This window comes from Nansenia antarctica (assembly GCF_963989245.1).
Source record: "Nansenia antarctica genome assembly, chromosome: 2".
NCBI classification, from domain to species: domain Eukaryota; kingdom Metazoa; phylum Chordata; class Actinopteri; order Argentiniformes; family Microstomatidae; genus Nansenia; species Nansenia antarctica.
This window is the reverse complement of record NC_137675.1, coordinates 71,774,915-71,790,872: the sequence shown is the minus strand read 5'-3', so window position 1 is coordinate 71,790,872 and position 15,958 is coordinate 71,774,915. Positions and strand designations below refer to the sequence as shown.

The 15,958-nt window shown below is 45.4% G+C and overlaps 1 protein-coding gene across 1 annotated transcript in view; it reads left to right on the top strand.

Moving 5' to 3' along the window:
- asic2 (acid-sensing (proton-gated) ion channel 2) overlaps window positions 1–14,312 on the top strand; it is a gene marked incomplete at both ends in the record, with an annotated part of 282,422 nt that extends 268,110 nt beyond the window's left edge. Inside the window, 7 exons of the mRNA XM_080524113.1 lie at window positions 3,641–3,791; window positions 4,164–4,220; window positions 6,766–6,919; window positions 12,986–13,077; window positions 13,160–13,239; window positions 13,905–13,973; window positions 14,211–14,312. Coding sequence (XP_080380239.1) covers window positions 3,641–3,791; window positions 4,164–4,220; window positions 6,766–6,919; window positions 12,986–13,077; window positions 13,160–13,239; window positions 13,905–13,973; window positions 14,211–14,312 — 705 coding nt within the window. The remainder of the gene's footprint in view (window positions 1–3,640; window positions 3,792–4,163; window positions 4,221–6,765; window positions 6,920–12,985; window positions 13,078–13,159; window positions 13,240–13,904; window positions 13,974–14,210) is intronic.
- Between the last annotated feature and the right edge of the window lie 1,646 nt (window positions 14,313–15,958).

Sequence of the window (15,958 nt, the reverse complement as noted above, 5' to 3'; positions counted from 1 at the left end):
TGGCTGGTACAGGCTACTGCTGCTGCTGCTGTGGCTGTGACTGTGTTTTCACATCCTCCCCTGCGACCGTGAGTCCAGCACAGTGGGAAACAGTACATTTAGCTCCAGCTAATTAACTCAGCTTTGCACTTTGAATTAGGAGATTCTAGACGACTTCCCACAGTGTTTCTTTCCTTTTGGAAAGATAATGCGAAAAAAGTTCATTGTTATCATCAGGTTGAATAGAGGACATGTATCTTTTATTAGTAGTCATTTGGTGAGGGGACTTGTAGCCCACAGTTCTCGTGGTCATTAGTGGGTAATTGTAATCAGATCCAATCAGCTTAATTGTGTCTGAGCCGAACTCTGAGCTGAAACAAAGCTCATCTCAGCTCCTTATATTGCTTCCACATACAAGACGCCTCGTTAAATGTACTAAAGACCACAGAAGCCAAAGTACACCGTCACTGTGAGCATTTAGTGAACACCCACACACGTGCACGTGCACACACACACACACGCAAGCACGCACGCACACACACACACACACACACTATTCAGTCTCCTCTATCTAGCTATTTCCAGCATTTCAAGAGATTCTTATTTTGAAAGTGTTCAATGTTTTACCCAGCAGTCAAAAGGGTACTGTGTTCCTATGCCTGTGAATTACAGTTCTGTAAACAGAGGGAGAAGACAGAAGGTTTTCATTAAAGCATCGTAGTCTCTCTCTCGCTCTGTCAAGGCAATGGTCTTAGTAATAGCTTTTGGACTTGGCAGCAGCTCTATTGATCCACAATGAACTTGTGTGTCGAGGGTCGTGGGTAGAACCTTAATTTTTTTTCCTCACTGGTTGGTTGTGATGGTACACCCACATTCAGTTTAGGAAAAGGCTATTGACTTGAAGTCTAATACTCAAAGCTTAAACTGCAGTTTCCACATTCTTCCCAATATTCATGTTTCCATATAAACCTTGGATGACAATTTCAAATCAATTTTAATAATGTCCCTTGTTGATCCAGCAAGTCTAATCAGGAGTGTGCCTTGGCCTTATACAAGAAGCCTGGCCATTGATTAATAATGTGTAGGGAGGAACGGAGGCCGTGGCCGTCGTTAAAGAGGGTTTAATCAGGTCAGTTGATCTCAGCGCTGTGGCAGCTGACATGGAGCTGCTTTGATTATTTGATTACAGGGTTTTCTATCAGCCAGAGGCGGCTCTAATGAGGACATCAGCAAAGATTAGCTGAGGTGTGAAGGTGATCTGAAAGGTTATGGGCTGCTGAGAGAAGCTTAACCAAATTGATTTTGTCTTCTCAGTCTCTGTTCCATAGGACTGACTGCTGGCCTTTTTTGCGAAGACATTTTAATTGTGAATTGGAGATTAATGAAGAGTGTTTTCAGAATCGGCGTAGTCGTTTCAGGGGTGTTATTGGTGGTGCTTCAAACAACATTGCGCTTTTCGAATTTGAAGCTGATTTGGTGTGAAATTTTACAACAACAAACTGCTATAATCTAGGCCATGGATACAGTATCTCTCCCTAATTGGTGGGCCTTGTCTCCAGTGTTGTCTGTGCTACCATGTACACCAGAGCCAAATCTGACTTGGCAGAACAAGAGTCTCTTTAATCCAAAAACAGTGATTTTGGCTGGGGACACTGAATCTCCCAGGATGTATTGTAATGGAAGTGAATGAGAAAAAGGGGAGCAGAGGGAGTTGGGTGATGGACACCGGGCGCAAGGCTTAAGCAGGCTGCCCATGTTGCTAGGCAGATGGTGCTCTCCCTCGACTCCTCCTGGTGCTCCTCTCTCCTCAGCTGCTGTCCCCATCCACAGAGCCATGGGGGTTAGGAGGGGAGCCTTTGGAGCCTTGCATTTTTTGGAGCCTGTTCTGCTGTTGACGATCTTTCACGGCCAGAGCCGGTGTATCTGTGGATCGGTCCCACTCAACCCGTTCTGTTATCGAGATCCTCTGTCCTTTTGTCTTTGAGCCTTCTGTGTATCAAAGGCCCTGCTGGGCCCTTCTGCTGCCACTTTCTGTTGTCTCTTAATTACAAATGATGTCTCCAAATCACAACTCCAAACAAAGTAAAATAACTTATTTTTGTATTCATGCTGACCATCTGTTTGAATGTGGACTTCAGCAGCGATGAGGTCGCAGTCCACTTTGCTTTCACAGCACGATGTTGAATTCAACCTCCATCTCTTTCCGCCGGTTCACGTCAGAGGGATTTGGCTTCATGTTGAGCATTCACATACAATATGTGACACCAGCTGGTGAAATCATAAACCATTTGCCTCAGTAAATATATACATAGTCTGAAACTACAGATTGTAAGCTTTGTTGATGATGCGTCATACATGCGTCATACATTGAAATCGGAAATAAATTTGAGACGACAAGCGTATTTGAATGTTGGTGCACCTCAAGAATGGGAATGGGACAGAATAGGAGAAAAGTGACTAATAAAACTGCAGCTACAAACGCTGCTAACAGCTAGCGGCTAACAGTGGTACATCGCTACGAACGTCTAACTGCGTTTTTAACATGCTGAGAGAACATCGTCATGTGACTAAAAACACATAACTACACATAATTAGATTAACACACAGTCCTTGCTTTTGAACACGTCCTAAAACGAAAGTATGTTTACAAGTCATTTGGCCGGTTTCAGAGACAAGGCTTAAGCCTAGTCCTGGACTAAATCACTCAATGTAAAATCTCCATTGAAGATGTTTTTTAGTCTAGGATTAGGCTTAAGCCTTGTCTGTGAAACCGGCCCATTATCACTTACCAGTAGCTTATGGCAAACAAGAACAGTGAATCCAATCCACAAATTATAAGTATTTAGTGATCATTAAACTGTTGTGTATTATATCAAGTGAGTACTTTAAAATGTCAAATTGCGTGTTATGAAAAAAAATGGAAAATCAGATATTATTGACACAATAAGTTTCACTTTCACTTTTCGACCCCTTCGATTCAGCGGGTGGTTTGTGGTTTCACCAGCGGGCATCACATATGCATGATCATGTTGGCGATCCACTAGGAGTTCACAAACACTGGCTGGTGCGGCCGTACCACCTTGTCAAGCCTGATCTCGTCAGATCTCAGAAGCTAAGCAGGGCTGGGCCTGGTTAGTAACCTGGATGGGAGTCCAAAAAGGGTGAAAGCCTGGTTGCCGTGGCACATATATGTGGCTTGGGGTTGGCATGTTCCCCCCATGTCCACTAGGGGTCTCCTTCACCCCACATGGAAAGACATGCCAAAGTGATCACCCGTCCCTGACCACGATGGTGAAGAACGCTACTTGGTCCCCGGGGCGCCGGGCGTCGGTTCAAGCCGCGCCAAAAGGGCGACCGCTGCCCCTGGCTGCCAGTGGAGGAATGGCAGCCCGGATGGGTTACAAAGGCAGAGGACAATTTCCACCTGGCGACCCGCCGAAGATAGTGCATGTGCTTGTGTTTGTGTGTGTGTTCACCTAAAAAACTTGCATGTGTGTGATCAGAGTGTAAACTGCCGTGTGTGGCCATTAAAAGACCATCAAGGTCCGATTTCTCTTTCTCTTCTCTTCTCTTAAAGGGACCAAGTGTGTACAACTAGCATGGTCTCTCTTTCTGTCTCTAGACACACCCACCTGTACCCCCCATGTCTCCTTTGTTGTAGCTGACCTACCTGCCTCCTCCCTGGGGTGAGTGTGAGTCCAAGGCCCTGGCCTCTGGCTTCTTCCAGGTGTACAGTGTGACAGCCTGCAGGATCGACTGTGAGACACGCTACATTGTGGAAAACTGCAACTGTAGAATGGTGCACATGCCTGGTAAGCAGACAGCAACATCTCTGTCTCTTCAACCTTCACCACAAAACCAAACATTGTGGGTAGACATACTACTTTGGCTAATAGGTAGTCTATTTCATCTGATCCGCCAACAGGAACGTTTGATATTATTTCTGAGAAGTTACAGCAGCTTAGCTTAATGTAAAATTAATGTGGTATCTGGTATGGATTTAAAAGGCTCAAGGTTTGTGGTGTGGGTTGTCTATCAGCTGTTTACCTACTGGCTCACCTTGACCGTTTCCAGAGCTGTTTGCCGTTTGTTTTTCTGCTCATAAGTAATTCAGAGGGGCTTAATTTTTAAAACTAATCTCCAATAATATCTGATTCTGAATTATCTCTCTCCTCTCTTCATAGGTGATTCTCCGTTCTGCACCCCTGAGCAGTATAAAGACTGTGCAGAGCCTGCCATTGGTAAGAGCAGATACCAGTGTGTGTCACTATTCAGACATAAGAATATTGACGATTTTGGAATATACATTTTTGTTCTCACTTACTAAATGATGTTAGTTAGTTATGAGATAGTTTAAAATGATTAACTTAACCTAATACTTGCCACAGCCTCATACTGAAGGGGCTCATGAAAGTCAGATGAGACCTGGCCTTCTGAATTTCTCAAAATCAGCTTTATTGAAAAGCGTATGAGGTTTTTCGTGAGGCTAAGGTTCTCTAATACTCTCCTGACAGAATTTAGCAGATGCATTCTCTCACTCCCACCCCTACTGCACTGTTACCTATGGGTTGACAGACACAGACATACTTTGGCTTAGTCTCTCTGGAATTAGTGGATGTGGATCTAACAAGGATTTGAAGCCAATGTATATGAAGCAGGGGGATTTCAGAGAGCGATGATATTCAGTCCAGACTTTCTTCCTCTCCCACCTAAATTGGTTGAATTTAAAATGGTGGGGCTTACACAATCCAAACACAAATGGTTTGAATCAGTCTATGCAAATCAACTCAGGGACAATTTGATATACCCACCAAAGGTAGACAAAGAAGACAAAAAAAGAAGAAGACAAAAACACTTATGTGGAACCAACTGTTATTTTAATGGGAAGCAGCTGCATCTGTTCTCTCTGAAGAACCTGCGACTTGATTACAATAGAGGAAACTAGTAATCTTCTCTGCTTCTAATTGCACGCAGGGAGAGGATAAAATGCTCTCTCAGTCTGTGTAATGGCTATTTAGATTTACATGAGATTACCTCCTTTGTCAAGAATGTTATCATACAGATCTGTCCATCATGTCACCGGTATAATCTTTTTTACAGATGTGGTTGTATAGAGAAAATGAAAAAAACATGATTTTATCAGACATTTTGGATCTAAGTAACACAATGAAAAGGCGGATGTTCTCCTGTCTGTGTCCAATTACAACAAACTGAAACAGACAATGTTAGACAGTTATTAAGAGTCTTTGGACCTTAGACACCATGTCCCTTAATTACCTGTGAAATAGGAAATAAATATGGTGATTTGAACTGTTTTCGATAGAGACGTGGCAGAGAGGGAGGGAAGGAGGGCGAGTAAATCAGGGATATGAATGCACACTGCTACCCGGATCCAATAACCCCTTATTTGAATGAAAATGAAAGTCGACTCAGATGCCTATTGAATTTCCTGCTGCAATTACGTGACCGCTAGGCTTTGCAGCCTATTAGTATGCCAGGAGGAAACTCTGCCCTGAGCACAGAGCACTGGCCAGCCCACCTTGCCGCCACAGCATTGTCATAGTCAATGGTAGATAAGGTTTATAAGATCAGATTTTCATGCATTCAGAGAACCCAGCAGGGTCGGATGTGTTGAGAATATGAGTCAGGAGGACCATGGTTATTGTCAGAGGGATAGGATTTGGATAGAGGCCGACTGATTAGGTGCATTTTTAAACCTGCTGGGGATATGGCTGGAAACATCATGGTGTGTTTTTTTGTTAGAAGCGTCAAGAGCTATAATGCCCTGTAGAGCTAGTTGTTGCTGAGCAGAGCTGGTGATAATGTCAGTGATGGTTTGACCTACAGGACTGTACGAACACACACTTTGAACAACTGAATGATCTGAGTCTCACAGTGGGTTCAACATGTGATTTCTGCCAGACAATTAGTACAGTACCTCAGGTCTCCCGGGTCAACCTACCATTGTTTACCACTGAATGTCTACTGGTATAATATAATAATATATGCCATTTAGCTTTGCTTTATCCAAAGCAACTTACATTGCAGTGAGTGCATACATTTTTCTGTATGGTCCCAGCAGGAATCGAACCCACAACCTAAGCATTGTTAGCACAATGCTCTACCTGGGTCACAGAGGACCACTGATATAAACTAGAGAATAAACTATTTAGGGTTTATAGGACTTGAGTTTTATAGCGAATACTTAAGATGGAGGTCGGTGGTTTGTGTTTGTTTATTGTGGTTGTTTCTTGGATTCTGTCGTCTTCACCCATGCCGGTGATGTTGACTTGTATAGTTGTGTGTGTGTGTGTGTGTGTGTGTGTGTGTGTGTGTGTGTGTGTGCGTGTGTGTGTGTGTGCGTGTGTTTGTATGCGTGTGCATGTGTGTGCGCGTGCGTGCGCATGTGCGTGCGTGCGTGCGTGTGTGCTTGTGCATACGTATGCCCGCCCTCAGTTGCCCTCAGACTAAGAGTGGAGATGGTAGCCTTGTTGACCCCCGACTGTCAGAAACAGTAAGAGCTAAACGCTCTAAGAGCAACAAGGGTACAGAACCCTTTGTACCACTGGCAGTATGGCAGACAAAATGTATGGCAGACTCTCCATCAAAAAGAGCTGACAAGCATTTATCCCTTCTGTTCTTCTTCCTCGCTCATCGCCTCATTCTGCCTCTCTCCTTTGACGCTCTCACCCTCTCACCCTCTCACCCTCTCACTCTCTCACCCTCTCACCCTCTCACCCATAAACCCTGTCTCTCCATGTGTTCTCTTCTCCATGTGTTCTGTAGCTAAGCTGTCAGTGCTGGAGAGCAGCAACTGCATCTGCAGGACTCCATGTAACATGACCCGCTACAACAAGGAGCTGTCCATGGTCAAGATCCCCAGTAAGACCTCTGCACGCTACCTGGAGAAGAAGTTCAACAAGTCTGAGAAGTACATCACGTAGGTGCCCTCCCGCCCTGTTCTCCCCTGAGGGGAGATGGATATAGAATAAAAGTATATATAACATGCCAAACTGTATCAACAATGGCAATACTGAGTATGTGTAAAAAGGACAGGACATTGCATCTGAAATATCTATCAGACCCTTGGTCCGGACCATGAAAGGCAAAAGGGCGTTCTCATTTGCAGCCCCTTCCTCTTGGAATTCATTACAGCAGAGTCTGAAACTGTCTCAGCTGATCCCTCTCTCCAGTTTCAAGCTCTTGCTGAGAGGCATACAGTGCAAGTCCATGATCTGTTCTTGCTATTAAGTTGACCCTCCCTTTTGCCCATTACTGACCCCTCCCTGTCCCTAGATCTTTAACTGTCTAGTTTTAGGTGTTTGTAGTTTTAGCTTAGTTTTAGATTATCTTAGACTGTTTTAGACTAGTTTTTGTTTTAGACTGTGTAGTTTTAGTTTAGTTTTAGTCTATACTGACGGAAAGTTTAGTTTATCTTAGACTATTTTAGACTAGTTTTAGTTTTAGACAATGTCGTTTTTAGTTTAGTTTTTAGACTATGTAGGCCAGGTTTGTATTGTATTTGTTTGTGGTGGATGTTGTATGCCTGAACAGGTCACACTTGAAAATGAGCCCTTGGGGCTCAATGTGTTTCTTACCTGTATAAATAAAGGTTAAATAAAATTTAAAAAAATAAAAATGAACAGCTAAATCAATCACATTCTTTGGTTGGTGTATTCATATTCATTATTCTATATTGGTTTAAATAATTGTTGTGCTGAATATTTAGGGATTTTAACAACCAGTCCTATTAAGAATCCTGATGTCTGGTGTCAAAACCAGTGACCGCTGCGAAAGGGCAGCTGACAACCTGGGAAAGACCTGGTGACGGCCTGAAGAGACAGCTGACAGGAGGGAACAGACCCCAACGGGGCTGGCATGGGTTAGCTACCCGTGTTGGCAGGAGCCTTTCACTACACAGTGACTTGGTTCCACCCAACTATGGCTACGAAAAATTCAAAAGGAAAAACACCCCTAGAGTCTGCGAGAGCGGGGGCGGAAGATGACTCATCGGCGGATCACACGGTAACAGACCCTGGAACGGAAATGACAACGAATCAAATGATCAGCACGGTAGTTGACGGAGTAACAACACTGGCAGGACACAAGCTACAAAGCTGCATCTGTGGCTGGAAAAAGATAACATCAGAGAAGGGTCTCAAGATCCACCAGGGCAGGAAAAAGTGCCTAAGAGAGCTTAGCGAGGTGCCTCGCATTGACCACTACTTCCTCAGAGGTAGGGCAAATCAGTCGAGTGAAGCCCAGTGGCAGGATATTCACCACAGTCCACAGGGTATCAGAACCCCAGACGAAGCTCAACCAAGCACAGATCCATCAACGGACATGAGTCCAGAGCCTATCCAGCTACAGACAGCAGTAGAGAGGAAGATGAATGGACGAAAGCCTCAAATCTTGTGGCCTAATGCCTGCCAGAAAAAGGAGTGGGAAAACACAGACACAGACCTTGTCCATCTTCTAGAAGGTCTGAAAGGGGGCGTGGAAAGAAAACTGGACAAGATTGGAGAGATCATTTACAGCTATGGAGCAGAGAGATTTGGGGTGAAAAGTAAGAACCATGGGACACAGAAGGAACCATCAGCCCATCTCAAGTCCAGGAGACAACAAGAGATTGAAAGACTTGTGAAAGAAAGAAGGTGCCTGAGAAAACAGTGGAAGAAGGCCACAGAAGTGGAAAGGAAAGGACTTGAGGCACTACAGGCCGACATCAAGCAGCGTCTTGCAACACTGCAAAGAGCAGAATGCTTGAGAAAGCAACACAAGAAGAAAGAGCGAACGAGGACTGCCTTCTACAGAGATCCCTACAAGTTCGTCAAAGACCTCTTTGTCAAGGAGAAAACGGGGACCCTCAAAGTACCCATAAGGGAACTAGAGGAGCACCTGAGGAAGACCTACTCTGACAACCAGAGGCATGTGCCAGCCAGCATTCCGGATGACATGCCACCAATCCAACCACCTGAGCACCAGATGGAAACAAGGCCCCCTACATGGAGTGAAGTTGAGAGCACAGTAAAACGGGCAAGAACAGCCTCAGCCCCTGGGCCCAACGGCGTTCCATACAGGCTATATAAGAACAGTCCAGGCGTCTTGAAGTACCTCTGGAAGCTAATGAAAGTGGCATGGGAAAAGGGAATCATACCAAAGGCATGGCGAAGGGCAGGAGGGATCCTGATTCCCAAAGAGAAGAATTCCTCAACCATCGACCAGTTCCGCCAGATCAGTCTACTGAACGTGGAAGGAAAGATTTTCTTCAGTGTTGTGGCGCAGAGGCTCTCAGTATTCTTGCAGAAGAACAACTTTGTCGACACCTCAGTGCAGAAGGCAGGGATAAGTGGATTCTCAGGATGCCTGGAACACACAAATGTCATCTGGCACCAGATACAAACGGCCAAGAAGGAGAAGAAAGACCTGCATGTGGTTTTCTTAGATCTTGCCAATGCCTTCGGGTCAGTGCCTCATGAGATTTTGTGGACAGCGTTCAACTTCTTCCAAGTCCCAGAGGGCATCACAAGGCTGGTCAAAGCCTACTTCCAGGACCTCCAGTTCTGTGTTACAGCACAAGCCAGTACAACTGCTTGGCAGCACCTCGAGATAGGCATAATGGCGGGCTGCACCATCTCTCCACTGGCGTTTACCATGGCAATGGAGCTCATTATTCGAGCATCCCGATGGGTTGTTGGAGGGGAACGGTTGAAGAGCGGGCTGCGTCTTCCACCAATCAGGGCGTACATGGATGACATGACGACAATAACAACAACAAACGCATGCACCAAACGCCTGCTGGATAAACTCCAGGGAAACATCAAATGGGCACGAATGGAGATTAAACCCAGTAAGTCCCGCAGTATCTCCATTGTCAAAGGCAAGCTCGCCAATGAGAGGTTCCACGTCAACAACGAGCCAATACCAACAGTTCTGGAGAAGCCCATCAAAAGCCTTGGCCGCTGGTATAGCGCAGAACTCAAAGACTCGAAGCAGGTGGAAAAACTCAAGCAGGATACAATCAGTGGCCTCAAGCAGATCAACAACACTGCTCTCCCTGGGAAGCTGAAACTGTGGTGCTTTCAGTTTGGACTGCTGCCCCGTCTCATGTGGCCAATTTCCATCTACGAGGTCACACTATCCCATGCCAACCGGCTGGAGAGACTGGTGAATGCACAAGTGAGGAAGTGGCTTGGACTGCCGAGAGGCCTTAGCAGCATAGGCCTGTATGGCAACGGAGCCCTCTCCCTACCAATCTCAAGCCTGGTGGAGGAGTACAAATGTGCCAAATCAAGGCTGGAAATGACTCTCACAGAATCCCGGGATCCATTCGTCAGAGGTGCTGCTCCAAACCTAGCAACGGGGAGGAAATGGAAGCCATCTGCAGCAGTTGCGGTGGCAAAGACCGCCCTCACCGGGATATAGTGGGGCATGTCCAACATGGCAGAGGGGGCCTTGGCTTGGAAACAACAACACCCACATGGCAAAAGGCTACTCCAACCGAACGGCGGAAGATGGTGGTTGAGGAGGTGCGCCACCAGGAGGAAGCAGCCAGGTGCGCCAAGGCAGTCTCCCAAGCCCAGCAAGGCCGCTGGATGAAGTGGGAGAGCGTGGAGAGGAGGAAAATCACGTGGAACGAGCTGTGGAGCATGGAGTCTAATAGGCTAAGTTTCATCATCAGAGCCACATATGATGTCCTGCCCTCTCCTACCAACCTACATCTCTGGTATGGAGAGGACCCAGCCTGTCTCCAGTGTGCAGCCCCAGCAAGCCTCAAACACATCTTGGTGGGTTGCAAGACCAGTCTAACTCAAGGAAGATACACCTGGCGCCACAACCAAGTGCTAAAGTGCTTGGCTGCCGAACTTGAGCACAAGAGGGTAACCACCAACGCCATGCCTCTAAAAGCCCAGACTACCTTTCCACGGAAAACAACCTTCATCCGGGAAGGGGAGAAACAGAGGACCAAGCCATCACCTCCAGACTCAGGCCCACTGAACGCAGCCCGGGATTGGGAAATGCGGGTAGACCTCAGCCAGAGGCTCACCTTCCCGCCCGAAATTGCAGCGACCAACCTGCGCCCAGACCTAGTCCTCTGGTCCAAGTCCTGCCGGCGTGTCTTCATCGTAGAACTGACGGTCCCATGGGAGGAGGCCATCGATGAGGCATTCGAACGGAAGAGGCTGCGGTATGCCAACTTAGCAGTCGAAGCAGAGGGGCGGGGCTGGAACGTGAAGGTTTGGCCAGTGGAGGTGGGCTGCAGAGGCTTTGTAGCCAGCTCCACCACAAGGCTCCTGAGGGCAGTAGGGATCAGAGGACAGGCCCAACGGAAGGCAATCAGAGAACTGTCCACTGCAGCAGAACGGAGCAGTCACTGGCTGTGGCTGAAACGTAGGGACCCAACATGGGCTCCCAAATGACCACGTGGTGCCACCGTGCGACACACACCCAGGCCTGATCAGCCTGTGGTGGGCCAACCTCGGCAGAGGGTATCTTGTGATAACTGGCCGAAACACCCAATGAGGTCGGGGACCACAACTGAAGATGTGTCGTACTGGTGGCACCAGGTGATCATTGCCAAATTCCACTCCACCCAAGAGGACATCTCCAACTCCACTCAATTGTTGTGCTGAATATTTAGGGATTTTAACAACCAGTCCTATTAAGAATCCTAAAGATGGTTCTAAATACTGTACAATCCATGTAAATAGTAAACATGCACCCCCCCAGATCTGGCAGGGCATTTGAGAGATCCTCTCACTTCCATGCTTGATAGCCGGCCCAACCTTTACATTGAGGTATATGACAAGAAACTGTATTTTGTAAAGCTATACCGTTGGGAAAACTCACTATTGAATTATTCACTTATTACATCACTCTAAAATGATATCACTATACAATTATTATGAAAATGTAAATGTAATAAAATTCAATCTGTCTTGAATTTTCCTGCAAGAAATAAACCTCCTCCAGGAGTGGTTTAAATACAATTGGTTTAATCCAGGTTTAAACTACGTTTAAAATTACTGGTGCAATAGATTTTAATTTAATCTAGGTTTAAACCTGGATTACCAGAGATTTAGATTTAAACCAGGATTAAATGTAAACTAGGTTTAAGATTGTTTGGTGCAACAGGATTAGTAGATAAACCTTGATTTAATCCAGTTTAAAAGTTAAACCACGTTGGTGCAACCCAGCCTTAATGTACTGGATGTTAGCAGCATCATTTCTTTGTTGTATTCATATTTTCAATGAATTTTAATGTTATTTTATTTGTTTACATTGTGAGTCATTTCACCTACTAAGATAAGAGGATTGGTATGGATAGGTAATATAGTATCTGCAGCTTGTCTCGTTAATAGTAGTTAGTGTTGTACAGCTGGGAAGTGAAGTTATGGTACAGATGCACTTAATGCCAATAATCAATTGTAATTAAACAATTACATGGAAATATAGTGTGTCTTCAGAAATCAGCTACATACTAATGGAGTGTTGATTACAATAAACACATTATGCTTTCAAGTGAAGGCAGCCATATAAACATTACAAAGTACTGTAATAAAATGAAACTGTACTAATGTTGCTATAATGTGCATCATGATTTATTGATCATCATGATTTATTTATTACAATAAGTGTAGTTCTGACAATCAATGATAAGCCATTGCATTTGATCATTTAGAGAGCATGGGAGGCTGGGTCGGGGCAGAAATCGTAGGATGGTCCTTTTTGTAATGTATGGAATGGAATCATTTCATTCCATGCATTACAATGAGCCTGTCCTCCTGATTTCTGCCACCAGAAAGGCATATGCCCTGTTTATCATAGACAGAGATTTAAACAGAAAAAGGACAGATGGATTGTACAATAGAACAATTGATTGACTCACCAGGTGAGTGACTGATACAGTAGATGATGTTAGTAAATACTAGGAGGGATGATCTCATAATAACTTGATAGTCGCTTTACCTCCCTTTAATTCTGATCTGATCTGTCTCTCTCTCAGTGATAACATCCTGGTCTTGGACGTGTTCTTTGAGGCCTTGAACTATGAAACTATAGAGCAGAAGAAAGCCTATGAAGTGGCAGGCTTACTGGGTATGTTTACTTATCTAGCTATTGCTGCAATCTATCTTTTTTTTCTGTCTTTCTATGTCTAACTCTCTCCTTGGTCTTCTAGGTGATATTGGTGGTCAGATGGGGCTGTTCATTGGAGCCAGTATCCTCACCATACTGGAGCTGTTTGACTATGCTTACGAGGTTAACCATACAGTAAACTCTCTCCAATCCCTCTTCTTTTCACCCATTGACACACACACACACACACACACACACACACACACACACACACACACACACACACACACTCACACACTGACCCACACGGCCATCCACACATACACAAGTTCATATTCACAAATTAGATAAGACATATTGTAGATAAAAGAGCTTTCCATACATCCAACGTCTGGCTGAGTGATTGAGCTGTATGTTGAGACTTTTTCATTAAGCCAGTTCCTCTCTTTCTGCTGTCGTCTGCATGGAGCCCTGCCAAGCACAAAACCTCATTCACTGCCCGTAGGGCTTTGGAAATACAGATGAAAAAACCTTTTTAGAGCCTTTCGCATCTTTAATAGCTGGTCTGGGTTGGGAGGGGAGGGATGGAGGTGGGGTGGAGGCTGTTTTGTCGCTGACAGAAGGAGCTAGGGCTTTTTTTTTTATGACTTCCACTGAAATAATAGTCAAGGTGACGTTTATGACTGCAATTATAACATAATTACATAAGCAATAAACTGAATTGCTCCTAGAATATTTACAACTATAATTTATGAACAAGATTACTACAGTAGAGTGTCTGGTTACTATGACAGCCTACTGGATACTATGATAGATGTTGAGACATAAATTGTGTGTGCTGGTGTCAGGTGGTGAAGGACAGACTGCTGGATCTCCTGAGCAGAGATGAGGAGGAGGAGAGTCATGGAGAGGACGTGGTAAGGAAATATACTCTCGGTTCAATATAACGTTCGGTTTTGATTAAAGTGTCTTTGTGAGCGGTATAGCCCAGGGTTGATCCAATAAGTAAATAATGCAGCCAGCACTCTCAAACAGAAAAATACATTATGGTGTAATGCATAGTCATTAAAAGGAGCCTGTCGTTAGATGTTTACCTCCACCAGCCTCCCCTGGTTGTACTGTATCAAAACCTCCATGTGTCTCACCTGTTCCAGAGTTCCTGTGACCCTGTGGGGAACCACTCAGAGGCCATCAGCCACACGGTGAGTGTCCCCCTGCAGACCACCCTGGGCACACTGGAGGAGATCGCCTGCTGAGCCCCCAGACCCCCCTCCACCCACACACTCAAACACCCAGAGCGCTCTGCGTGTTCACCACCACGGGACGCTGCCACTGAGCAGCCCTTCTACCCAGGCAGGAGAGCGACCTGAGAGGGGAGGACATGTGACAGGAGAGGGGTGGCTGATCAGAGGACTACTGCTGCTGGGCCTGGACACTGTCACACCAGTCTGCTTGCACCCCTGCTTGCCTGTAGCACAATGGAGATGAAGGAACTATGGCTTGGACCTATTGGCTCTCTCCTTTACTGTTACTATACTGTTACTGCAGGAGGAAGGCAGCCTCCCCCTCGGCTCCCCTCCCCTCCCCTCCCCTCATCCCCTGGATCCATCCTACAGCAGACCTACAGTACGTATGGAGCGGACCTGGATGTCCACACACAGACATCTCCAACACTAACAGAACAGGAAGGGGGTCTCATCTATGTACAGGACATCTGTAAACATGTGCCATTCATCAGTCTACTGGTCTACTGCCAACATTGTACCATAACAGTTATGAACTGTCTGAAATTGCATGCACCGGTTTCTCTTGGATACAGTTTCTCTCTCTCTCTCTTTCTCTCTCTCTCTCTCTCTCTCTCTCTCTCTCTCTCTCTCTCTCTCTCTCTCTCTCTCTGATGATACTGTTGCTGATGCTGGACTGCATTGTTGCTTTAATGTACATGTGTGCCATCTGATGTCTATTTCTCTCCCTCTCTCTCTCACTCTCTCCCCCTCTCTCCCCTCTCTCTCTCTCTCTCTCTCTCTCTCTCTCTCTCTCTCTCTCTCTCTCTCTCTCTCTCTCTTTCTCTCTGTACAAATTGAACATGGTTCTCTACTAAGTTATATCTCATATGTAATTCCATCCATCTTTGCAGCTCCATTTTGTGGATTTTTTTAAGTGCTAAATTACATTTGTGGGAGGGAGTGTTACTATGGAGGGTACTATATTAGCATTCATGTTGGAAGAATATGCTGGATAAAGAATATGCTGGATTTTAATACATCAGTCCAATTAATTTCAGTTCAACTGTCTAAAAGGTAAGTAGCCTATGCAGAGGGAACACCGGGTTCTGGGGTGCTGAACTGTCTCAGACTTATCCAACTGGTGCAGTATTGTCATGTTTACACACCTCTCCCGTAACGCACGCTCTTGGCAGGAGTTTTTCCGTCGGGCAATGTGGAGGCTCAGACAAGGAGAGGTGAGGTGTGACATTGTTCGCCTGGCAGAATACAAGCAGTACAAATGTCTCTCATAAGCTAACATGCTGAAGTGTTTATTTTCTTTCATTTGAGCTTCATACTGCGGGTGGGTTGTTTGGAGAGTATCTACGGTCTGATCAGAGACCGAATCAGTCAGAAGATACCACAGCTGAGGCAATTAAGAACAGCATTTTCATGATAATCACAGTGACGGTGATAATGAGAATGATGATGATTATATTATGTAGATTCAGTGGAGGTGAAATGAGGTTTGTGTCATAATGGAGGATGCGGGCTGTGTTGTTTTGTGGTGTACATAGGTGTTGTGGTGTACATTGGTGTTGTGCTCAGAGAACAGAAACGGGTACTAGACTTGGCTGTGTGTCATGTCTGAAGCAGTGTGTCAATTAAAAATGGGCTTAGATGAAGGTCTCTGATTT